This window comes from Apodemus sylvaticus, chromosome 20 (genome assembly GCF_947179515.1).
Source record: "Apodemus sylvaticus chromosome 20, mApoSyl1.1, whole genome shotgun sequence".
In the NCBI taxonomy this organism is placed as follows: domain Eukaryota; kingdom Metazoa; phylum Chordata; class Mammalia; order Rodentia; family Muridae; genus Apodemus; species Apodemus sylvaticus.
Window position 1 is genome coordinate 54,616,159 of NC_067491.1, and position 25,665 is coordinate 54,641,823.

At 43.3% G+C, this 25,665-nt stretch overlaps 1 protein-coding gene across 3 annotated transcripts; it reads right to left on the minus strand.

The window, feature by feature from the left end:
* Window positions 1-90: 90 nt before the first annotated feature.
* LOC127670862 (zinc finger protein 124-like) lies at window positions 91-11,922 on the minus strand. 3 transcript variants are annotated; one of them, XM_052165419.1, is made up of 5 exons: window positions 11,786-11,922; window positions 7,927-8,077; window positions 4,765-4,891; window positions 4,490-4,550; window positions 91-3,819 (listed from the first exon to the last, which is right to left on the minus strand). In XM_052165419.1, the coding sequence occupies exons 3-5, from the start codon at window positions 4,796-4,798 to the stop codon at window positions 2,061-2,063; spliced, it is 1,854 nt and encodes a 617-aa protein (XP_052021379.1). In that variant the 5' UTR covers window positions 4,799-4,891; window positions 7,927-8,077; window positions 11,786-11,922; the 3' UTR covers window positions 91-2,060. The 3 variants fall into 3 exon arrangements, with proteins under 3 accessions (XP_052021379.1, XP_052021378.1, XP_052021380.1); XM_052165418.1 differs by lacking the exon at window positions 7,927-8,077; XM_052165420.1 differs by lacking the exons at window positions 91-3,819; window positions 7,927-8,077 and having other exon boundaries at window positions 4,486-4,550.
* Between the last annotated feature and the right edge of the window lie 13,743 nt (window positions 11,923-25,665).

Sequence of the window (25,665 nt, forward strand, 5' to 3'; positions counted from 1 at the left end):
ACGAGATCTGACTCCTTCTGGTGTGTCTGAAGACAGCTACAGTGTACTTACATATATAATAAATTAAATCTTAAAAAAAAAAGCCACTAATGCCAATGTGTCTTTTAGTATTATGACAGGAGAAATTACAATAAAAATCAAAGATACAACAAAATATGCATGAAAAGCCACATTTACAGGAGATAAAATTATTAAATTTACATGTACAATAAAAATGGCTTATGACATAGAAACAATTTCTAAATGAGATGTCAATCTATGGTTAGAGTGACATTTATACCTACCTTCTACAGAGACAAGAGTTAACATTTGTTAACCTAAAAGTGGTTCAAACATAGTTTAAAAGGCATGGAGACAAGAAATATGGAAAAAAATACCAGGTAGAGAGAAAAGTTAATAAAAAAGTATAATATAAAAGTGGTTTTTGTTCATAGAAGAGAATGACAGTCTTTAAAATGGTAAGAACTTGTCCGGTGAATCAAGTGGGGAAAAAAAAATCTCAATATTCACAAAAAGGTCATTTTTCCTCCATCCATTAATCTCAAAGTCTTGAAAACAAGACAAGTTTTATGCTTCCTGGCATATTACAAGAAATTATCAACTCACCAATGAATGTATATAACTTAAAGTGAAAGAAAAAACTACCTAGTTTGATACAAAAAGATATCACCCATTAAATTTGTATACACTACTACTTTAAAAAAAAACCTTATAAAATTAAAATTAATGTAATGATAGTGCGCTTTTGTTTTCAATTCTTCTTTTTAAGGTCATTTTTGTTTCTATCTCCTGTACTTAAATAATCCTCTATCTCATATACACAACTCAAGATACTTTTCTAGGGGCTAGAGAACTGGCTCAGTGCCATTTCTTGCACAAAAGAGTCTTCCAGAGAACATGATTTGGTTCCAGCACACATACAGGACAGGTCCTACCCATTAACTCCAGCCCCAGGGGATCTGACACACCCTTTTGGCCTCTTCAGGAACTACATGTGCAGAGATGCATACAGACACATGCATCTACACATAATTTTAAAAATGAACTAAAATAGAGATAATTTTCTCTAGCAAAAAATGTAAGCTGGGTAGGGGCTGGAGAGATGGCTCAGCAGTTAAAAGCGCTGGCTGCTCTTCCAGAGGTCCTGAGTTCAATTCCCAGCAACTACATGGTGACTTACAACTATCTATAATGGGATCCAACGCCCTCTTCTAGTGTGTGTCTGAAGACAGCTGCAGTGTACTCACAGAAATAAGATAAACAAATCTTGAAAAAAAAGAATGCTGGGTGGTGGTGGCACACCCCTTCAATCCAAGCACTAGGGTGGCAGAGACAGGTGGATCTCTTGAGTTTGACACAGCCTGATCTAGAGTTCTAGGATGGCCAGTACTACACAGGGAAACCATGTCTGGAAAAATCAAAGGGCTAGGGGGAGTATGAACTACCGATGCTGGATGGGGATGAGACATCTTTCACAAACACAATTTAGAGGTTGAAAAAGAAGGGTTACAAGGCAAGACTATTTCTGATAAACAACAAATCCCTAATAAATTCCAACTTCCAAAAAGGAAGTTCAACATATTTACATAGTTTCTTCAGATTTTGCATTTTTCTAAAGCGTTCTTAAGACAGATGAAAATTTGTATCCAGTCCTTCATATTGCTGACATTTATGGGAATGAACATATGAAAAAATTGTCAAAGGACTGGACCACGACTCGCACTCTTGAGTTTACCGCGCTTTGCCAAGATTTTACTGAGGAAGCACATACACCAAGTGAAGACATCTCTTGCGGTCAAACTTGCTCTTCACATGAACATGTTTTTACCCTTTTATGAAAACAGTCACACTATGTAGCCACGGGTGACGGATGGGGAACTCAGTATATAGATCAGGTTGGCCCTCAACTATGAGATTCCCTGCCTCTGCCTCTCAAGTGGTGAGATTAAGGGTGTACTGCACTATGTCTGGCCTAAAGTTTCCTTTACCCATGAGTAGCACCAGAAGGTGTTTCACTGGCTTAACCTTAACAGGTTTCTCCACATGCAGTCTCATGGGTGTTAGGAAGTCTCTTCAAGTTCTGTGTTCAAGGTTACTGTCTGGTGAGTTCTTCTATGTCTATGGAAAGAGCTATAATAACTGAAGGCCTTCCCGCATTCTGAACACACGAAGGGTTTCTCTCCAGTGTGGCTTCTCTCATGGGATTTGACATAACGAAAAGAACGGAAGGGTTTCCCACACTGAGAACATATAAAGGGTTTCTCCCCAGTGTGAATTCTTTCGTGTATTTTGAGGTAACTAGGGGAACGAAAGGCTTTTCCGCACTGCACACACGCGTAGGGCTTCACCGTGGTGTGAGCTTTCTCGTGTCTTCTCCACGATATGCGACTACAGAAGGCTTTGCCACACTGCTTGCATAAATAGGGCTTTTCGCCAGTGTGAGTCTGTTTATGACTGTGAAAGGTACTGAACCAACTGAAGGCCTTCCCGCACTGTTTGCAAACATAGGGGTTCGTGCCACTGTGAATTACTTCGTGTCTCCTTAAATGATACAAAGAAAAGAAGGCTTTGCCGCACTGTTTACACACGTATGGTTTCTCTCCGGTGTGAGTTCGCTCATGGATCTGAACCTGACGAGAAGACCTGAAGGCTTTCCCACACTGTTTACACTGATAGGGCTTCTCACCAGTATGGATCAATTCGTGGTACTGAAGGGAACCGAGAAAAGTAAAAGCTTTCCCGCATTCCTTACAGACGTAAGGTTTTTCTCCGGTGTGAGTTCGCTTATGAATCTGAACTTGCTTCGGAGACCTAAAGGTTTTCCCACACTGCTTACAAACGTAGGGTTTCTCTCCGCTATGCATCAATTCATGGTACTTAACGGAACTGTGGCTGGTGAAGGCTTTACCACACTGCTTACATACGCATTCCCCGGAGTGAATTATTTTATGTGTTCGAAAAGCACTTTCACAGCTAAAAACTTTCTCGCATTGCAAGCACACGAAGAGCTGCTCTCCCGTGTGAGTTCGCTCGTGTTTTCGAAAGGCGCCCGAGGAAGCAAAAGCCTTACTGCACTTGGTACATTTATACGGCTTCTCGCCGCTGTGCATCATTTCGTGGAATCGGAGCGAACTGCGATCAGTGAAGGCCTTCCCGCACTGCTTGCACACGTAGGGCTTCTCTCCGGTGTGAATCCTCTCGTGCGTCAGCAGGGAGCTCGAACGGGCGAAGGTCTTTCCACACTGCTTACACATATAGGGCTTCTCCCCGGTGTGAATCCTTTCATGTATCTGGAGGGAGCTAGGAAAGGGGAAGGCTTTCCCACACTGCTTACAAACATAGGATTTTTCTCGGCTGTGATACTCCTCATGCCTTCGAAAAGAGCTGGAAGAAGTGAAAACTTTCCCGCACTGCTTACAGCCATACTGCTGTATTCCGCCGGAGGTCTTTTCATCGTGTTGACTAGATATGAGACACCTGGAGTCTTCTTTACAGTGACTCGGTTCAGGTTTCTCCTCAGTGTGAATTCTTTTTTGCTTCTGAAAGGGTGTGGAAGAATTGGAGGTGTTCCCGGATTCTCTGTGTTTAGACAACTCTTTTCCATATTCCTGAGTGTCATACAGTTTGTGTCCTGGGTGAGGATAAGGGGGCACATTCACAGATAAATGTCCAATAACCACTTCTTCGTAGGCACGACTCTCATATGGGGGAATTCCTGGTCGTGATTTCTGGTTCACAGTACACTCTGGAGTCCAGTTAAAGATTTCTGCACGCTGATGACCTTCGGTAAATTCACAGAGTCTCTCCAACAACTGACTACTGCGGAAAAATAAAAGTGCATTACAAAAGAATTGTGTGGTAAGGATTTATCACAAGAAGTGGTAGTCATATCCCCTGAGATAGTTTTTAAAAATGTTTGACCTGTTTGCTTTAAAATTTGGTTTAAGGACATTTACAATAAAAACAAAGGTAATTTGTGTGTGGTTGTGTTATACTGTCTTCATTATTGGGAAGTGCTGAATATCTATATCACATTTAAATATATTTTTCAATATTTAGTACTATATACAGTTTTGATGTACTAGTGACTAAAATAATGTTGGATCCTGACATACTTGCATCTCCATAATGACTTATGTTGACAACTGGTCCTATTCTAAAAAGTAATTTTATTTTTGTTTCAGATACAACACATACCTAAAACTTAGAAACATATCAATACAACATTTTAAATAATATTACAGAGTAAAGTTAGTATATATGAACCATGATATAATATCACTTGTGGTAGGTATCACGGTGCTCAGGTTGTTACTAATATTAGGATATTCTGATTGCTGAAGGTTAATGTGTCTGCAGATTTGGAGAAGATTTGTTGAAATTAAAACAGTTTAAAGCAGGATTTATTTGCATGAATTACTTCTCTGTAAAATGTGTTAGCACCCCAAGAACTGGGAGAAACACTGATGTCTCCTAGGGTACAGATTACCTTAGTTTTCTCCAGAGATTTTCATACTCGTTTTCAATATTTTGGTGTTCCCATTTGTTTCCTAAAATACAGAGCAAGAAAAGTGAATTGCTGCTACAGAAAAACAAACAAACAAATAAATAAAAGATTCTGGTTAAATTCACGGTATAAAGTGATTCCACCTGACTTATTTACCCAACATGTTTCTTTTCTGTAATCTAATTCATGCGGCAGGAGTGGTGAGGGAAGAGTCATCTGCCCTCTCAGTGTAAGTAAGAAAAGAATGTCATCGTCACCTATATAGGACAGGTTCCTCAAGGTGTCCTGCATCACATCTTTGTAGAGCTCTTTTTGGGATGCATTCAGCAGAGTCCACTCTTCCAGGGTGAAGTTCACAGCCACATCCTCCAAGGTCACCGACTCCTAAAAAAGCCCACACACATTTCCAGGAAACAGGGTGAGCCTTACGATACTGGAGATCTAGACTCGATTCATAGGACGTTGACGCAATGCTATGTTCCACATGTGTTCAAGTCATGGCCTTGTTCCATACATACAATCGCATACGTGCTGATTTTTTTTTTATACACAACAATTCTAACAGCTGACTGGAGATATCTGGTAAAGCAGACGCAGCAGGAGATCACCCCGTGTACGGATGATCTTACCGTGGAGGTCCCTCTTACTTAATACACACAAGAAAGTCAACACTGACTGTTGTGATACTACATAATCTTAAACATGCTATGGCTATGAAAACTACTACTAGGAAGGATTCCTTTTCAACCTAACTCCAAAAAATAGTATGGCTTTTCCAAACACTTGATGCCAACCGTATGCTACTGTTATAATTTCGGGGTCTTTACCGTATTTCTGTACAGTCACCAGAGGTTAACGGATTGGAAAACGCATTCTTTGCATGATGAATGTTAAGTTGGCTGAGTGGATGTAATTTCTCTCTTGTGACAACTTGTTAGGAACCTTAGTGCATCCTCAGTGAATGCACTAAAGGTATCTGTTTTCATATAGCTCACTCTTAATCAGAAATGGAAAGCTGGCCATGGTGGTGCACGCCTTTAATTCCAACACTTGGCAGGCAGAGGTAGGTGGACCTCTGTGACCTTAAGGCAGCCAGATCCAGGCCAGAGGTACAGAGTGAGGCCAAGCCTCAAAACAAACAAACAACCAACCTAAAATTGAATGAATTATTTATTTATATATTTATTCATTTATTATAAATAAAAAAAACAAATGGAACTCATTAAAGATAATTTACAGTACTATTAAACAAGCAAACAAACAAAAAAACCTAGAGGCAATACTAATGAAGCCATATTTGCCTGTAGAGGCTATCCGTTCTTCTAAAGATCATCTTGTCAAAGACAATAAATATATCTTCTCACTTAGTGCAAAAACAATAAAGATCATGTATAATTTTTAGGTTTTAGTACTTCTTGCTTCCCAATCTAAACAGTTCCCTTGATAAATTCACCTTATAGTTTTGTTTATAAAAGAAATTCTTTTAAACTTTTAACCTTAGTAAACTCTACTTATTTAGGAATATTATAAAGGGGGTTCGGGGGAGACAGGATTATAGTTCAGTAGCCAGGAGTCCCTGCTGCTCTTGCAGAGGGGTCCAACGCCCACAGGAGACAGCAACTCCTGTTGGAGGGGACCTGATGCCCTCTCCGGCCTCTGTGGACATCTGCGTCATACACATACAGGCAAGCAAACGTAAAGAAAAAATGGAATTTAAAAGGAGGTGGGTCATGGCAATCATGAGCTCTCAGCACTGCCCATACAAACCTGGCCCCCTTAACAGTCGGCTGTGAATGGGGAGAGGGCTCACGGGGCCCCATCACTTCCGCTCACCCACAGCAACTAATAAACTGCAGGAGAGGGGTATTTCCGTTTACTTATATACCACTGGTGAACCCACCAAGCCCAGATGTTTATTTCCAAATTCAGAGTCAGGCAGCCTCGACTGAACTCTGTGGAACTCTTAAACAGATAAAATCAATGACTATGTAAAAGAGATTTGCACTGAAGACATAGGGATGAAAAGATGAGAAGGACTAAGATGGTGTGAGGGAGCATGACCAGAACACATCAAATATGTATGTAATTGTCAAAGATCAGAATGTATTAATAAAATGGAGGAGTTAGAGGGTTCTTAACATAAAACTTCAAAACCACCAAAATTCTCCATATACCGGCTGTAAAGGCACTTAGTTGACACCCTTCTTTGAAACACCTGTTACCTACACTTGGCCATGTCTTATTCTTTCCCCAGAGTGTCTCTTTCTCATAATACGTGTGTTCCATGCTTCCAATGTCTTAACAAATCTCCTACAGGGTGTAGTAGCGCATGCCTATAGCCCCAGCACTTAGGAGGCAGAGGCAGGTGGACCTTGGTGAATTTGAGGTCAGGGTGGGCTACATAGCAAGTCCTAGAACAACCAGGGTTACCTAGAGACCCAATTACAATAAACAAACAAACATCCAACTCTGATTCACTGATTCACAGTGGCTCACTAGTTTTCCTTCTGTTTTGTGAGTGGGGTGGAGAGATGTACTCACCACAGAAGCCTGCTTACCTGAGACCAATCTCCAGAATCCATGTTAGAAAAAGAGAAACTCTGTCTCGAAAAAACCAAATCCAAAAATCCAAAAGAAAGGAAGAAAGAAAGAAAGAAAGAAAGAAAGAAAGAAAGAAAGAAAGAAAGAAAGAAAGAAAAAGAAAACTGACTTCTCCAAATTATACTCTTGACTTTTGTTGTTACTTTATGGTTTTTTGAGACAAGGATCTCTCTGTGTAGCACTGGATGTCCTGGAACTCACTCTGTATAGACCAGGCTGGCCTCGAACTCAAGAGATCTGCCTGCTCTGCCTCCTGAGGGCTGGAATTAAAGGTGTGTGTGTGTGTGTGTGTGTGTGTGTGTGTGTGTGTGTGTGTGTGTGTTTGTACGTAAGCATGTATATGTTAATGCACTTGCCCCATGCATGGCACGCATGAATGGTGACCTGAAACTGTATTGGGGTGTTTCCCTCTATTACTTTCCACCAAGATAAGGCTTCTCTCTAAACCTAGCACTAACTTGAGAGTGAAAAGGCAGCAGGTGCCCCAAGGTCTCCCCACCACGCCCTCCTATCCACCCTCCCACCGCCCTGCAGGTGCCCCAAGGTCTCCACCACGCCTTCCTATCCACCCTCCCACCGCCCTCTACCCCACTCCCACCAGCATGCCCTTGAACCTCTGTCTTCCACCTGAGTTTCTGAGGCTCCAAACAGAGGGGGACCAGACATACTGACGGAGTGGGGAAGATGGTTTTAAAATTGGAAAGGAACTTAGGTGATGTCCCACTCCTCTATCTCCAATATGGAGGACTGCATCAAAATGGAACTAAAAAGGAAGTGAGCGCAAACGGGAAAGCTTAAACGTGGCACCAAGGGCTTACATCATAAACTCATTTGTAAGACAGGCTGAAGAGACGGGGCTCAATGGCTAAGAGCATTGCGACTCTTTCAGAGGATTCGAGTTCGTCACCACTGTCACCCTTGGCTCCGGCTCTGAGGTGCTCAACACCCTCCTCTGGCCTCCGAGGGCACCTGTGCACACATGCAGAGACATACACACATGCATATAAATGAAAAGAAATAGTGCGTTTTCAAGATCTACAAGAGGAAAACTTTAAAGAAAGCTGACATACATTCATCTATGACTGTTCTGGTTATCTCCCCCACGCCATCTCTTAATCCTTCTCATCTTTCCATCCCTATGTCTTCGTTGCAAATCTCTTTTTCCATAGTCATTGATTTTATCTGTTTAAGAGGTCTACAGACTTTAATTGAGGCTGTCTGGCTCTGAATTTGGAAATGAACGTGTAGCCTTCGTGGGCTCAGCAGAGGTATGTAAGTAAACAGAAACAGCTCTCTCCCGGAGGTTATTAGTTGCAATGGATCAGAAAAACAATTTCGAAGAATGGAGAGATGGTTCCATTAAGATTCAATTCTTTGGCCAGAAGTGGTGGGACACAATCATTCCAGCATTCTGGAGGCAGAGGCAGGAGGATTTCTGTGAGTTCAAGGCTAGCCTGATCTATATAACATGTTCTAAGACTACCAGGACTACAAAGAGACACAGCTTAAGGGGAAGGAAAACAAAAGAAGAAAGAGGGTAGGGGGAGAAAGAGAGAAAAGAGAAGAGAAGAGAAGAGAAGAGAAGAGAAGAGAAGAGAAGAGAAGAGAAGAGAAGAGAAGAGAAGAGAAGAGAAGAGAAGAGAAGAGAAGAGAAGAGACCTAGCACTGAGTTTGGTTCCCAGCACCCATGTCAGGCTTGTATCTTCAGTTTACAGAGATGTTCAGTTTACAGAGATGTTACCTTTGGCCTTTCCAAGCACCTGTATTCATGTGCACACACTTGTACACATGATTCAAAATTAAGATAAAAAATTTTAAAATCAAATGCAGGGACTAGAGAAATGGCTCAGAGGTTAAGAGCACCGACTGCTCTTCCAGAGGTCCTGAGTTCAGTTCCCAGCAACCACATGTGGCTCACAGCTATCTGTAATGAGATCTGACGCCCTCTTCTGGTGTGTCTGAAGACAGCTACAGTGAACTCATGTAAATAAAATAAATCTTTTTAAAAAATCAATTAACAGAGTTAGTACCCATTCAAGGATTGGACAAGTCAACTTTCTTCAAATGCCAGGATCAAGGGGGTTTTTAAATATATGTTGATCTATGTTGACACTTTTGGTCGAGTAGTTTGAAGTCTCTTCCACTCTGACTAAAAAGACTATAAAAGTAATTAAAGCACTAATCAAAATGATTATCTCTCCTAATGCATTTGGGGCTACCTTTGTTTCTGAGGTAACACAGAAGCTAAATAAGCTGGTTAACAAATTTTAACATATCTGGGAAAGGGAATTTTTTTGTTTTCAGTTTTGTTCTTTTGTGGGTGCGGTCAGTTTGAGACATGGTTTCTCTGTGTAACAGCCATGGCTGTCATGGAACTCACTCTGTAGACCAGGCTGGCCTCCAAGTCACAGAGATCCGCCTGCCTCTGCCTCGAGTGCTGGGATTAAAGGCGTGCACCACCACACCCTGCCTGGGAAGGGGAATCTTAGTCTGAGGGCATTTTCTTCATCAATGATGCCATGGTAAGGACCGGTTCACTCTGGATGGCGTCATCCTGGTGGACGGTCCTGAGCAGTATAAGGAACCAGGCTGTGGAAGCCACAGTGAACAAGCCGTAAGTAGCACCCTGTGGCCCGTTTCAGGTTGTGCCTCCAGCTTCACGCTTCCGCAAGACCCGGAGGGTTCACTCTTAGATAATGTGGGAAGGATGAACACACTTTACCAAACACGTGAAGCTACATTGTGCCAAGGCCAGACATTCTTTCGGATCCAGTCCTGCACACTGTCCTGCTAGTAGTTATCGCAGTTCTCCCAAAAGGTACTTCACTTGCGTCTTCACAACTATACTTAAATTGACAGTACTATCGTGGAACAGGAATTAAAAGTTAAAACTCTGGATATGAGGCAGCGAAATGCCTCACTGGGTTAGCAAGTCTGTGCACATAGTTCCTCAGAACCTACGTGATGTGAGGAGAGAATGAACTCGAATGAGAGTGGTCTTCTAACTTTCGCACACAGTCCACGGCACACAGACCACACCCATGCACATTAAGTAAGGAAATGCTTTAAAAGTTGTGATTGCTACACAGAGCAGATTTTATGTATTTATTTTGAGTCAGTCTTACTATGACGCTCTGGCTGGCCTGAAGTTCACTATATGACCAGGCTGGCCTCAAACTCACATCAATCAACCAGCCTTTGCTTCCTGATTCACCACTTCTTCAAGAGAAGCCCTTGTTGGCCATCTGTAGGGTAGTTTTTGAATCTACCACGTGGAGCTTTATTCTACTGCAATACCGCATTCACATGCAGTCACGCCTTACCTCTATGAAGAGCCTTTAGGTTAAAACAATGTTTAGAAACAATCCAAGGCCAATAACACTTTTGACAGGGACCCTCTGAGCAAGCCATGCACCTGAATTTTCCTTTCCAATAAGTCCGGCAATATCAGAAGGGTTCAGAAAGTCAGGCGTTTATTGGGAGTTTTAAGAATCCTTAGGCTAAGAATGCAAGTCATGGAATTGAGAGGAAGCTTCCCCCTGAATGAAATCCATGGGAAACTCATAGGAAAAGCAGATGCCACTGAAATTTGAGAGACAGAAACAGGGTAGGGCTCCTCTGCGTTACTCTGCTTTGGGGACTACCAGCTTTCTGGCTGTGCCACACCTACACGACTCTATTTTGTTAAGCAAAAGTTCTGCACTGATTTATTCTGAGTATCAGTGTCAACAAAGAACAAATAAAGGCACAAATTAATAATCGGTCTCAATAATGATGCCTGACAAAATCATATATATGCACGCATGAAACTAACCAGATATAACCCCCTGCCTGAGATTATAGAAACTGCAACAAGTCAGTTGAACGATCATAGATAGGGTCAATTGTCAAAAGCCAGGAAACTATCACAGGAAAAGCCCCGTCTCTACCCCAGGGCTCCAGCACACGGAGCTCAGCCCACTTCACACAGGCTTTCTAACAACAGCTCAGAACGTGCTCAGAACGTGCATTAGACATTGTCCACCGCCACTGTAAAGTCTTACCGGTTCTCTGCCTCCGACTTGAGAACCTCGCCTATCTCCAGCCTCTCTAACCATTTCTTAGCCATTCAGTAACCTGCACTTTGCATACCATGGCGTGAAGGGTCATGTGTGACCTGCCTGTTGATATTAATAGTTAAGATAGGGATACCTGTATCGTGGTTGCCAATGGCCAGCTTGCATGGGTAACCAGCTGTACTCATCGGATAGCCGATAACGGCTGTGAAATGACTGGCTAGTAAGTAAATTGGGACACTGTACAGACATAAACGTATCCCACTTTTTTTCTTTTTTGACAACGTGCATAGAACCCGGGATCATCTCACCTCGTGGCTTTCCCTCAAACCCCCTTACATGAGCCCAAACCTATGGTCCCCCACGACTCTGCCTACACCGGCCAGACTGCAGAGCCGCGGGCTGCAAGCACCCAGCTGACCCGAGATCCCAAAGCACCGAGCTCTCAGCAAAGGACAGGACCACAGCTCTGCCTGCTGGCCCAGCTCCACCCAGAGGGACCGGTGCAGCGCAGCCCAGCGGAGCCCGAGGAGACGCAGACTCAGCTGCCCTGCAAGGCCGCGTCCCCGGCGCCGCCTCCGCTTCCAGCAGCCTCCTCCCTCCCTCCAGCCTGCGCACGCACCATTTCCAGGCACCGGGTGTGCAGCTGACCTCCTGCAGTCAGTAGAGGGGACACAGATACCGAGGAGAGAGATCTAGGGGCCTCAGCCAAAGACAGAGGACGACAATATGGCGGGGACGCACAATGGCACCCCAAATGTTGTGCAGTCTACGTCACCGAAGACAGAAACTCATCATTGGACAGTTCACACGGCCAACCAAACGTTCTCCCTGATTGGTCAACAAGTCCGCGGGCCTGCCTCCTGAATCCTGAGTGACAGTAGAAGCATCTTCTTCCTCTCAGGTGAAAGTCGTGCATGAATCGTGGTTTTCAAAGGCCAGCTCGCAAGGGTAACCAGTGTACTCATCGGATAGCCGATAACGGCTGTGAAATGACTGGCTAGTAAGTAAATTGGGACACTGTACAGACATAAACGTATCCTAATTTTTTTTCTTTTTTGACAACGTGCATAGAACCCGGGATCATCTCACCTCGTGGCTTTCCCTCAAACCCCCTTACATGAGCCCAAACCTATGGTCCCCCACGACTCTGCCTACACCGGCCAGATTGCAGAGACGTGGGCTGCAAGCGCCCAGCTGACCCGACATCCCACAGCACCGAGCTCTCAGCAAAGAACAGGACCGCAGCCCTGGTTCCTACTCTGAAGAGCACCTGACCCCACCACGGTTTTTCCTGAGATGCATTTAAAGCTTGGATTGTCCTGGCTTTGTAGATATTCAGTGGGCAGTTCCTGCCGCTTTTTCCTCAAACTGCCATTGCCGCTAGCCTTAGAGAATTTCAGATTGTTTCTGGAGACCACCCATGTCCTCAGAGAAGAAGACTACCTAAGGCAGGCCAGAAATCCCTGGGGTAAGAGGGCTGGTATGATACTATCACATTTCAGAAATGGGGAATGAGGCAGATTCTCAAGGCTGCCTTAGAAATAATGTCCCAACCTATTTCAAACAATAAATATTAATAAACGAATGCAATTACTCAAGAGAGAGAAATTGAGATTTGTAGACACAAAATTCCAAAAAACCAAAATGAAATTTTCTTACACTTTAACAATGGGCTCCTCTCTGCTCGGAGCCTGAGATATATTGATCTTGAGATCTATTGATCCAAACATCCAGAGCCTCACTTTCAGGGATCCATGGCAGCTGACCCAAATGGGCTGTCTCAAGAGAGACAAGTGGGTATGAAAACCTTACTGCTTAAAAAATATTAAGAAATATTTCTGGCATGAACCTCAGATATGAACCCCCACAGTTACCCATAAGATGAGGTGAAATTATCTCCCCTTAACTGCTATAAGAGATCCCTGCCACCTGTCAGTCATTTTATGTGAGCTGTATTCATCAAATTGGCTGTGGTTGTTAAACAATGTATTTAATAAACTTTTTACCTTTATCTTTCCTTTTTGGTACATTTACGTATAGCTCATGTTTCGATATCATGACACAGATATTTTGATGGTCCCAGATGAGTAAGTATAGATTTCTATCTTAATTAGTTTTCTTTTCCCTTTTTGATTCTTCAGCTAAGGCGGTAAGAAGGATGATGTCATACAGACCCTAAGAGAACACAAATGCCAGCCCAGACTACGATACCCCTCAAAATTCTCAATTACTATAAATGGAGAAACCAAGATATTCCATGACAAAATGAAATTTACACAATATCTTTCCACAAATCCAGCCCTACAAAGGCTAAAAGATGGAAAACCCCAACAAAGAAGGAAAACTACACCCTAAAAAGGTAAGAAAGTAATCTTCTTTAAACAAACCCAAAAGAAGACAGCCAGACAAATATACAAATAATATCAAAAATAACAGGAAGCGTCACTGTTCCTTAATATCTCTTAAAATCAATGGAATCAATTCCCCAATAAAAGTAGAATGAATACATAAACAGGACCCAGCTTTTGCTGCATACAGGAAACATACCTCAGTGTCAAAGACAGACACTACATCAGAGTAAGGGTCTGGAAAACAATTTTCCAAGTAAATGGTCCCAAGAAACAACCTGGAGTAGCCATTCTAATATCAAATTAAAATTGATTTTCAACCTAAAGTTATCAAAAAAGATAAGGAAGGACACTTCATACTCATCAAAAGGAAAAAAAAAATACCAAGAAGAACTCTGAATTCTGAACATCTGTGCTCCAAATGCAAGGACACCCACATTCACAAAAGAAACTTTACTAGCTCTCTAACATCTCTTACTCTCTCAGTCTCTGCTTCTCTGTCCCCCCTCTTGGGCTCTCCTCCCCTCCCCCCTCTCTCCACGTGGTCATGGCCGGCCTCTGCTTCTCTACTCTCTCCCTCTCTCTGCCCCTCTCTGACTCTACTACCCCCTTAACTCCCTTCTCCACGCCCTGAATAAACTATTCTATACTAAAAAAAAAAAAAAAAAAAAAAAAAAAGAAGAAACTTTACTAAAGCTCAATGCACACATTGTACCTCACACAATATTAGTGGGAGACTTTAACACTCCACTCTCAACAATGGACAGATCATGGAAACAGAAACTAAACAGAGACACTGTGAAACTAACAGAAGTTATGGACCAAATGGATTCAACAGATATCTACAGAACATTTCACTCTAAAACAAAAGAATGTACCTTCTTCTCAGCTCCTCATGGTACCTTCTCCACAATTGACCATATAATTGGTCAGGAAACAGGCCTCAACAGATACAAAAAGATTTGGAATAATCTCATGCATCCTATCAGATCACTGAAGACTAAGTCTGGTCTTCAACAACAGCAAAAACAACAGAAAGCCAACATACACATAGAAGCTGAACAATGCCCTACCAATGACATCTTGGTCAAGGAAGAAATAAAGAAGTTAAAGATTTTTTAGAATTTAATGAAAATGAAGGCACAACATACTCAAACTTATGAGACACAATGAAAGCAGTGCTAAGAGGAAAACTCATAGCTCTGAGTACCCCTCAAAAGAAATTGGAGGAAGCATACACTAGCAGCTTAACAGTGCAGCTGAAAGCTCTAGAACAAAAAAAAAAAAAAAAAAAAAAAGAACCAAATATACCCAAGAGGAGTAGACGGCAAAAAATAATCAAACTCAGGCCTAAAATCAACCAAGTAGAAACTATACAAAGAATTAACCAAACCAGGGGCTAGTTCTTACAGAAAAATCAATAAGATAGATAAACCCTTAGCCAGACTAACAGAGACAGTATCCAAATTAACAAAATCAGAAATGAAAAGGGAGATATAACAACAGAAACAGAGGAAATTAAAAAAATCATCATGTCCTACTATAAAAGCTGATACTCAACAAAACTTGAAAATCTGGCTGAAATGGACAATTTTCTAGACAGATACCAAACACCAAGCTTAAATCAGGATCAGATAAACCATCTAAACACTCCCATAACCCCTATAGAACAGTCATTAAAAGTCTCCCAACCAAAAAAATTCCAGGACCAGATGGGTTTACTGCAGAATTCCATCAGACATTAAAAAGAAGACCTAATACTCAAAGGATAAAACAGAAGGAACACAACCCAATTCATTCTATGAAACCACAGTTATGCTGATACCAAAACCACACAAAGACCCAAACAAAGAAAGAGAACCTCAGACCAATTTCCCTTATGAATATCGATGCAAAAAAAAAAAAACTCAATAAAATTCTCACAAATTGAATCCAAGAACATGCCAAAATGATTATTTACCATGATCAAATAGGCTTCATCCCAGGGATGCAGGGATGGTTCAATATATGGAAATCCATCAATGAAACCCACTACGTAAACAAACTCAAAGAAAAAAAGTCACATGATCATTTCATTAGATGCTGAAAAAAATCCTAAATCCTAAAGGATTTGACAAAATTCAACATCCCTTCATGATAAAAGTCTTGGAAAGATTAGGAATTCAAGTCCATGCCTAAACAGTAAAAGCAATATACAGCAAACCAGTAGCCAATATCAAACTAAATGGAGAGAAACTTGAAGCAATCCCACTAAAGTCAGGGACTAGACAAGGCTGCCCTCTCTCTCCTTATCTATTCAATATAGTACCTGAAGTTCTAGCCTGAGAAATTAGACAACAAAAGGAGGTCAAATGGATCCAAATTGGAAAGGAAGAAGTGAAAATACCACTATTTGCAGATGATATGATAGTATACTTTAGAGACCCAAAAAGTTCCTTCAGAGAACTCCTACAGCTGATAAACAACTTCAGCAAAGTGGCCAGATATAAAATTAACTCAAACAAATCAGTAGCCTTCCTATACTCAAAGGATAAATAGGCTGAGAAAGAAATTAGGGAAATGACACCCTTCAAAATAGTCACACACAATATAAAGAATCTTGGTTTGACTGTAACCATACATGTGAAAGATCTGTACAACAAGAATTTCAAGTCTCTGAAGAAAGAAATCCAAGAAGACCTCAGAAGATGGAAACATCTCCCATGCTTGTGGATTGGCAGGATTAATATTGTAAAAATGGCCATCTTGCCAAAAGCAGTATACAGATTCAATGCAATCCTCATAACAAATCCAACTCAATTTTTCATAGAGCTAGAAAGAGCAGTTCTCAAGTTCATTTGCAATAACAAAAGAACCCAGGATAGCAAAAACTATTCTCAACAGTAAAAGAACTTCTGGGGACTCACCATCCCTGACCTCATGCTGAACTACAGAACAATAGTGATAAAAACTGCATGGTACAGTAACATGCAGGTAGATCAATGAAATAGAATTGAAGACTCAGAAATGAGTCCACACACCTATGGTCACTTGATTTTTTGACAAAAGAGCTAAAACCTTCCAGTGGAAAAAAGATAGCATTTTCAATGGTGCTGGTTCAACTGGTGGATCCATCCCATGTACAGTTACCAAACAGATGCTATTGCAGATGCCTTGGATGCTTGCTGATGGGAACCTGATATGGCTATCTCCTGAGAGGCTGCGCCAGAGCCTGACAAATACAGAGGCAGATGCTCAGTCAGCCATTGGATTGAGCGCAGGGTCCCTGATGGAGGAGTTGGAGAAGGGACTGAAGGAGCTGAGGGGATTTGCAGCCCCATGGAGGGAGCTACAGTGTCAACCAGCCAGTCACCCAGTGCTCCCGGGAACTGGACCTCCAACCAGAGTACACATGGAGGAACCCATGCCTCTGGCCTCATATGTGGCAGAGGATGGCCTTGTTGGACATCAGTGGGAGGAGCAGCCCTTGGGCTTGAAGGAGTTCCATGCCCCAGTGTAGGGGAATGTCAGGAAGGGAAGATAGGAGTGTGTGGGTGGGGGTGGGAGTGGGGGAGCGCCCTCAAAGAGGCAGGGGGAGGAGGTTTCTGGATGGGAGACCTGGAAAGGGGATAACATTTAAAATGTAAATAAAGAAAATAACCAATAAATAAAAATAATGATTTATTGTACGAGTGAGAACAGAACTTGTCCAGAGCGCTACAGGTCTAGGGCAGAGGATTAAAAGGAACTGTTTCAGATGTAAGGTATGCAGTCTCTCAGGTGGTCTTTGTCGATAGAAGATAATGTTCCAGTTCCGCTGAGACTTATTACCAGCAGTAACATACAGTTCCACAACTTGTACCGGTGTCCCAGCCTTTAGCATCCCTCAGCCTTCGTAGATGCGCAAGCTAGTTTGCTCGGACCCCACCTCATCTTTCTTCTCTTTCGCTCAACCTCCACATTCTCTTCTTTCCTCCACTTCACTCTCGTGGCTCAGGAGTTCCAAGAAAGATGGCACTAAGGCTAAGAGGTCCAGGGAATGGCATGAGTCTTTTGAAACTCAAGGCCTGCTTCCGGTGTCACACCTCATCCAACAAGGCCACACCTCCCAATTCTCCCTAAACAGTTTCATGAGCTGGAGACCAAGTATTCTAACACATGGGGTATCTTATTCAGACCACCACAGTCCGCAGGGGAGGGGTGTGATTAAAGCACTCCATTTAAGGCTGAAGCATCCAAATCTCTCATACTCTGCACAATGTCTAATTCCAGGTCTCCGTGTTATTTGCTATCTTCTCTGATGAGGGTTGAGCTATGAGTTTAGCTGACCTATGGGTATAGCAATATGCCTTATGCTATATTTGTTTATCAGAATAATGATAGTAGGTTTTCCCCTAGGGCCTGTGACCTATCTGGTGTCTGGTTCTTGGCCTCATTAATAGTGTCAGGTATGAGTGCCATCTCAGGTTGCATGCCTTAAACCCAACCCCAAAGTGGTTGGTTTCTCCTATAACATTCATGTCACTATTGTACTAGTAGACATATTTTGTAGGCTGGTCATTGCTGTGGTTCAAAGGGTACATAGCTGGGTGAGACGGATGACTGCTTTTCTCCTTAGTAGCATCTTCCAGCTCTAGGAACACGAGTCAGTGAGAATGAAGCTTCTAGTGATTTCCTGATTTCTTCATGCTCTTTTGCGTCAGTATATGGTGTGCTAAACAATAAGATCTTATCATCAGTTTGTGGACGGCAACCAATAGCGTTGGCAACAGGCTGTGTGATATTTAGGAGCCTGTTTATGCTCCAAATGTGGTGGGACCTGGGAGAATGGAGCCTAAAAGTGACGTGGACTTAAGTCTCATGCAATAGCCAACTGTACCCAGAATGCATCAGACAATGTATACTCTGAGGGTTAAGAATGGTCACGTGAGAAAAGTCCTCACGAGTCCAAGCTGTATATAACCAGGACAACCTGCATATGGCAAAATACATGTTTTTCCGTAGAGGCATATAAACAAGTAACAATGGCCAGCTGTAATTAATAATCTGAAGTAAACTCACTTCTGTCCGCTACACCTGGAGGGAGCATGAAAATGAATTCCAAGAACAATTCTATGTTTCTGAAGAAACCGAGGTCACAAGACTCTGACTGTTTCTTAGGAGTTTTCTCACAAGCACTCGGAACTGACGCTATTCTCATACTACGTCCCAAGAGGGTTTATGTGTCCCCTTTGTCCAATGACTTAACGTGATGCGGTTTATTCTTGGTCCTGGGGGTTTTATTGTAGCCTATGATGTCAGGTTGAGGTATTGTCTTTTGTGTGCTGACCCCATTTAGATTTCTCTGATGCGTGTATCTACTCTAAGGAGCTTCTGTCTGGATGCGACTTTTCAAAAGGCCTCCCGTGTTAGCTCCATTTCCCATGTGCCGTCCATCTCCCTGCCTTCCTTGTCCATTTAATCCTCGTATTCTGCTTTCTCTTTTATCCCTTCACAACGTGACTGGAAGATTCTCACCTCTTCCGGTCCCTTTATAGCTACAGATTACACATTAAAGGAACTGTTCTCAAGCACGGTACCGGAGTGCTTAATTCCACAACTCAGGTAAATTTCCCATCCCATGATATGCCTTTTCTCCTTAAATTTTTTTTTTCATTTTTTTTATTCGATATAATTTATTTACATTTCAAATGACTTCCCCTTTTCTAGTCTCCTTAAATTTTTGTTTTGTTATTATTGTTGTGGTTCTGGGCATGATATGTGTTGTGCTCCTGCATGCTACACACGTGTATACAGAAGTCAGACGCTGGCTCTCTCTTTCCACCTTCATGCAAATGCTAGGGATCAAACCTAAGTCATCAGGCTCCGTGTCAATTGCTTTTACCCTCTAAGCCTTCACACCGACCCTTTAGATATTTTTTCTAAAATTTATTTTTGTTGTTTTGTAAACTGTGTTTGTGTGTGTTTGTGTGTGTTTGTGTGTGTGTGTGTGTGGTGTGTGGTGTGTGTGTGTGTGTGTGTGGTGTGGTGTGGTGTGTGTGTGTGTGTCTGTGTCTGTGTGTGTGTGTCTGTGTGTGTGTGTGGTGTGTGGTGTGTGTGGTGTTTGTGTGTGTGTGAGTGTGTGTGTGTGTGGTGTGTGGTGTGTGGTGTGTGGTGTGTGTGTGTCTCTGTGTGTGTGTATGTGTGTGTGTGTGTGGTGTGGTGTGTGTGGTGTGTGTGTGTGTGTGTCTGTGTGTGTGTGTGTGTGTGGTATGTGTGGTGTGTGGTGTGTGTGGTGTGTGTGTGTGTGTGAGTGTGTGTGTGAGTGTGTGTGTGTGTGTGTGGTGTGTGGTATGTGTGTGAGTGTGTGTGTGTGGTGTGTGTGTGTGTGGTGTGTGGTGTGTGGTGTGTGTGTGTCTGTGTGTGTGGTAGGTTTGCTCATGTGAGTGCAGGAGGCCCGAGATGGCAGATTCTATGGAGCTGGAATTAAGGCAGCTCTGAACTGCCCGTTGTGGGTGCTGGAAGCTGATCTTGGAATCTCCACAACAGCAGCAGTCTTCACTTTAGCTGCCAACTACGCTGGCTGCCTGGGCTCCCGCGATAGATCTGAACCTTTCTCAAGGTGAGAGTTTATGCACACACACAAAAAGTCGTAGGTTTTCTGTGCTCCAGTGAGCATATGGGTAGCACATTGGACTTGGTTTCTTCTTCCTCTTCCTCCCCCTCTTCTTCTCCTGCTTCTTTTTTTTGGGGGGGGGGTGCGTGGAGTTCACAAGGGCTGGGGGTGGGGAACTCGAGAGGACTAGGAAGTGAGTGTGATTGGGGTACGTAACGAGACATTCCCAAATAATTAATAAAGATATTGGGAAAATAAATCTATGTCCTTGTTAACATACTTCCATTAACACGAATAGTTAGCCAGAAGTTGAACCAAGGAAGTTAAAAACCAAAGTTAGTACCTTTAGAGACTTTCCCAGAGCTATAGACGTTGATGGATCAGGTCTTAGTTTTTGGTAGACTGTACTCTCTCCATGTTGAGTTTTACAGTGTGAGTGATTGTTCCTTCCATCATGGAGTCAGCTGTGCTAGGTCTGGGGCCCTATTACATCATCTTAGGTCATGGGGTCAAGCTGAGCAGTCAGGGTCTATTTTGTTGCAATTGTTGCTACTTTTTTTTTTTTTTTTTGAGACAGGGTTTCTCTGTGTAGCCCTGGCTGTCCTGGAACTCACTCTGTAGACCAGGCTGGCCTCGAACTCAGAAATCTGCCTGCCTCTGCCTCCCAGAGTGCTGGGATTACAGGTGTGCGCCACCACCGCCTGGCTGTTGTTACTTTTTAGCACAAGCTCTCGCTATATATCTCTGGCTAGCGAACATTTAGGTCAAGTTGGTCTTGAACTCATAGAACTCTGCATCTTCCTTACAAGTGCTTGGGACAAACGGCCTGTACCACCACCAGGGTCTACTTTTTATGTGTGGATATCTTTTCTATTACTTTAATCCAGTTTTACTACTATAGATCCCAGCACTTTCTCCATGACTTGGATGTTTGTCATTGCTTGTTTGTATGTATATGTATGTGTATATTTTTATTCTTGTTTTAGATTTCATGACAGGGTTTCTCTGGAAACGGTGTTCTGAAACTCTCTCTGTAGACTAGACTGGCCTTGAACTTACAGAGATCTGCTTGCCTCTACTGAGATTAAAGGCACGTGCCACCACCATCTCTTGGCTGTTTGTGTGTTTTTATATTATTGGTTGAATATGAGATTGAGAAAGCCTTGGGCACCTGCCTCATTCCAAATTCTTTTTTTTTAAATATTTATTTATTTATTTATTATATGTAAGTACACTGTAGCTGTCTTCAGACGCCAGAAGAGGGAGTCAGATCTCTTTAGGGATGGTCATGAACCACCCTGTGGATGCTGGGATTTGAACTCATGACCTTTGGAAGAGCAGTCAGTGCTCCTACCCGCTGAGCCATCTCTCCAGTCCTCCAAATTCTGAGGTAAGAAAGCACCAGTGTAATAAGAAAAAAGTCAGCGAAGGAAAAAAAGGAAAGAATACTTAGTTTGATCTCAAGACAGGGAGGGCAGACTTTTATTGGTCAGAGAGACCAAGGCCTCTAAACCTGAACACACCACACAGAGTCTGAAAATCTGTGTTTGCAGTGGAGAGCAGGGAATAGAAGTTTCTGGCTTCAATGGGCCCAGAAACTGGTTTTCTGAATAAACTGGTTTTGTTTTTATTTTTGTTTTGAAACTTCAATATAAAAAGTAAATCAGATTGGCTGTTTTTGTTTATTCTATGGGTGGACAGTTTCCTGAAGCCTTGGACAGGCTGGATGTCGGGTGGTGAGATGTGAGGGTTATGGTGGTGGGGAAGAGTGGGGGAAGGTGGGTGGGTAGGGCAGATGGAGCCATCCCTCCTTATCCCGCAGTGCAGTCCTGCTCAAGGCAGCCCTTCGAGTTGGTTGTCTCCATAGCTACTGAGACTGGAATTCTCTAAACTCTTGCTGTGATCACACTCCGAGGAGGGAAAAGCAGGAGTAGCCCACGGTGCATTGTTACAAGCCGGCTGAGGCCAGAACAAATTATTCTTAAATGTACTTTTCTTGCAGAAAGCTAGGGCCTAGGGTAAGTAACTTGCTAGCTATTTTCCCCTGGTAAAACTTGTGTCTCCTGTCTCCAGGCAAAGGGCTCGCTGGCCTATCAGAATATATTTGCGCTCATGAACTAGCCAAAGAGGAGTGTGCCTTTTAGGTGCAGGAAGTTGCCGGACCTGGGTCTGTTAGTTTACTTGCCCCCCATTTCCTACCCCCACATACACCCCAGGCATGTTTGTGTTCTTAGGAAGTAGATCCTAGATCACAGGCCTAGCTATCAAAGTCATTGTCACTAACAACAGGAGCGGCAGAAGGACACAGGAAATGGTAGTTGAGCCGGCTTCTTGGATGCTGGGAGGAGGAGGATGCCGACGGAGACCACAGTAAGGAAGCCGCCTTTCAGGTAGCTGAGTCTGTTTCTCATCGGCTTCTTGGATGCTGGGAGGAGGAGGATGCCGACGGAGACCACAGTAAGGAAGCCGCCTTTCAGGTAGCTGAGTCTGTTTCTCATCTGGCTCTGCTGGATCGTACCGCCCAGGTCCGGCTGGCTGGAGCTGGACCAGCAAGCAGAGCCGCGGTCCTCTCTCATGTTGAGCGCTCAGTGCCGCAGCTTCCCGTGTTCGTCTCCTGGGCGCTCACTGCCCGCATCTCTGTAGTCTGGGCGGTGTTGGCCGAAGGTCTTGGGGAATCTTGGGATTCGAACTGGGACTCTTGAACAGGGTATGTGGGTGTGGAGTGGGGTGAGCTACGTGGATTGTGAAGGTTAGGACACTGGTCCTGTAACTGCCGCATCCTCCCCAGAAAATTTCAACAAACCTAGTGCAGCTCCCCAGAGCACCTGTGATCCTCAGTGGTGGGAGAGGGGGAAGGCAGAAGCGGCCAGACTGGAGCTCAATGGACTATGAAATGACACCGATTTATTGGAATAGCGAGGGGCCCTAACCTTTCCGAAATATAGGTTGAATGCTGGAGGGTCTGGAGGGTCGTGTATATAAACAATGGTAGCCACCCGGGAAGCTTGTCTACGGGCGAGATTGGGAGTGGGAGGGGTGGGGTTGATGGTGGTTTATTGTTGTTGTTTTGGTTTGTTTGTTTTTGTTTTTTGATACCCGGACATGGTTACTGTAGCTGAAGCAAAGCGTTCTTTACCGCTTTGGGCTTTCCCTCCGGCTCGCTCAACCCTTCCCCTCACTCTTCCACAAAACTCCCTGTTTGGCTGTGGGTCTCTGCATCTGTTTCCATCCGAGGCTGGATGAAGCCTCTCAGGAGACAGTGATGAAGCTCCTGTCTTCAGTCATAGTAGAGTATCATTAATAGTGTCGCGGTCGGCTTTCTCCCAAGGCATGGGTCTCACGGATTGGCTGTTTCCTCCGTCTCTGCTCCATCTTGTAGGCAGGGCAAATTTGGGGGTGAAGGTTGGTAGGTTGATGTCCCCCTCTCTCCACTGGAAGTCACACCTGGCTTCAGGAGGTGACCACTTAAGCCCCCATATCCCATGCTGGTAGGAATCCCAGCAAGGATCACTAATATAGAATCCCCCATCCCAGATGTCCTGCTAGTCCCAGAGATGCCCCGCCCCACTGATTTCCATTCTCACTGCCAGCCCGCTCCGCTCCGCACCCCTCCCCACACGGGATCCCATCCCATTCCCCTCCTCGCCCCCTTTCCTACCCAGTTCTCTCCCTCCCTCCAGCTTAGATGACTATTTTGATTCCCTTCATGACGAGATTCAAACATTCGCCTTTGTTTCTTTGGGTCTGTTTATCCCAAACATGGTTATCCTGTATTTTCTGGCTAATATCCACTTACAAGTGAGTACATACCATGCCTGTCTTTCTGGATCTAGATTACCTCACTCAGGATGATATTTTCTAGCTCCATTCATTTGCCTGTAAATTTTATGATGTCCTTATATTTTAGCCGAATAGTATTTCATTGTGTAGATATACCACATTTTCGTTATCGAGGCTTCAGTTGAGAGACATACAGGTTATTTCCAGTTTCTGGCTATTGTGAAAAAAGCTGTTATAAACACAGTTGAGCAAGTGTCCTTGTGGAATAGTGGGGAATCTTTTGGATATATGCCCAGGAGTCTTGGTGTATAGCCAGGTCTTGGTGTAGAATGATTCGCAATGTTCTGAGAAACCACCAAATTGATTTCCAAAGTGGTTGTACAAATTTGAACTCCCACCAGCAATGGAAGAGTGTCCCCTTGCTCCACAACATCATTAGCATATGCTGTCGCTTTAAGGCAGAGTCTCAGCATCATTTTGATTTGCATTTTCCTGGTGAATAAGGACAACGAACACTTCTTTAAGTCCTCCTCAGCCATTTGAAGGAGAAATCTCTCTTTAGTTCTGTACCCCACTTTTTAACTGGGTGATTTCGTTTATAGGTGCCTAATTTCTTGAGTTCTTTATATATTTGGTCCTCTGTCAGATGCAGGGTTGATGAAGACCCTTTTCCATTCTCTAGGCTGCTGTTTTGCCCTCCTGGTGTCCTTAGCCTTGCAAAGCTTTTCAGTTTCATGAGTTTTCAGTTTTTTTTTTTTTTTTTTTTTTTTTTTTTTTTTTTTTTTTTTTTTTTTGGCTTTTTCGAGACAGGGTTTCTCTGTATAGCCCTGGCTGTCCTGGAACTCACTTTGTAGACCAGGCTGGCCTCGAACTCAGAAATCCGCCTACCTCTGCCTCCCAAGTGCTGGGATTACAGGCGTGTGCCACCAAGGCTGGCTGAGGTTTCATTTATTGTTTATCTCAGTGCCTGAGCTATTGTTGTTCTGTTCAGGAATTTGTCTGCTGTCCCACCGTACCTTACTCTCTCAGTAAGGCACCTCAATGCAGTACCTTACTCTCTCTTCTCCTAGATTTAGAGTTTCTGGTTTTCTGTTGAAGTCTTTCATACACGTGGACTTGAGCTTTGTGCAGGGTGAGAGTTATGCATCTACTTGCATTGTTCTACTTGCAGGCATCCAGCTTGAGCAGCGCCATTGGTTGAAAATGTTTTTTGCTTTCCCTTTGTATGGATTTGGATTCTTTGTCACAAATCAAGTATCCATTTGGAGAGATGGCTCGGGGTTAAGAGCCCTAACTGCTCTTCCAGAGGATCTGGGTTCAGTTCCCAGCACCCACATGACAGCTAACAAGCATCTATAGCTCCAGTTCCAGGGGATCTGACACCCTCACACAGACCTACATGTGGGAAAAGCATCAATGTACGTAAATAAAAATTGTACTTTTTTAATGTGTGTGTAAGGCCAGAGGTGTTTGTTTGGAGGTACTGAGTTACAGGCAGTAGTCAGCCACCCAAGGCAGGTGCTGGGATTTGAACTGAGGTCCTCTGCAATAGCAACGATTGTTGTCGAGCCTTCTCTCCAGTGGGACTCACTCACCTTACAAGCAAATTAGGTACTGTGTTTACAACATAAAGTCACAGCACCTGTGAATAGAATTTATGTGCGTACAGCTCAGTAAGATGTCCCTCACAGCTTTTACGACTCTTACTTAGTGCCATGATTTGTCAGTTTTTGCGCTGACTCTTAATTTGACTGTTCTTTATAGTCTTAATGAATCCTAATCTGAACTGTGCACCAT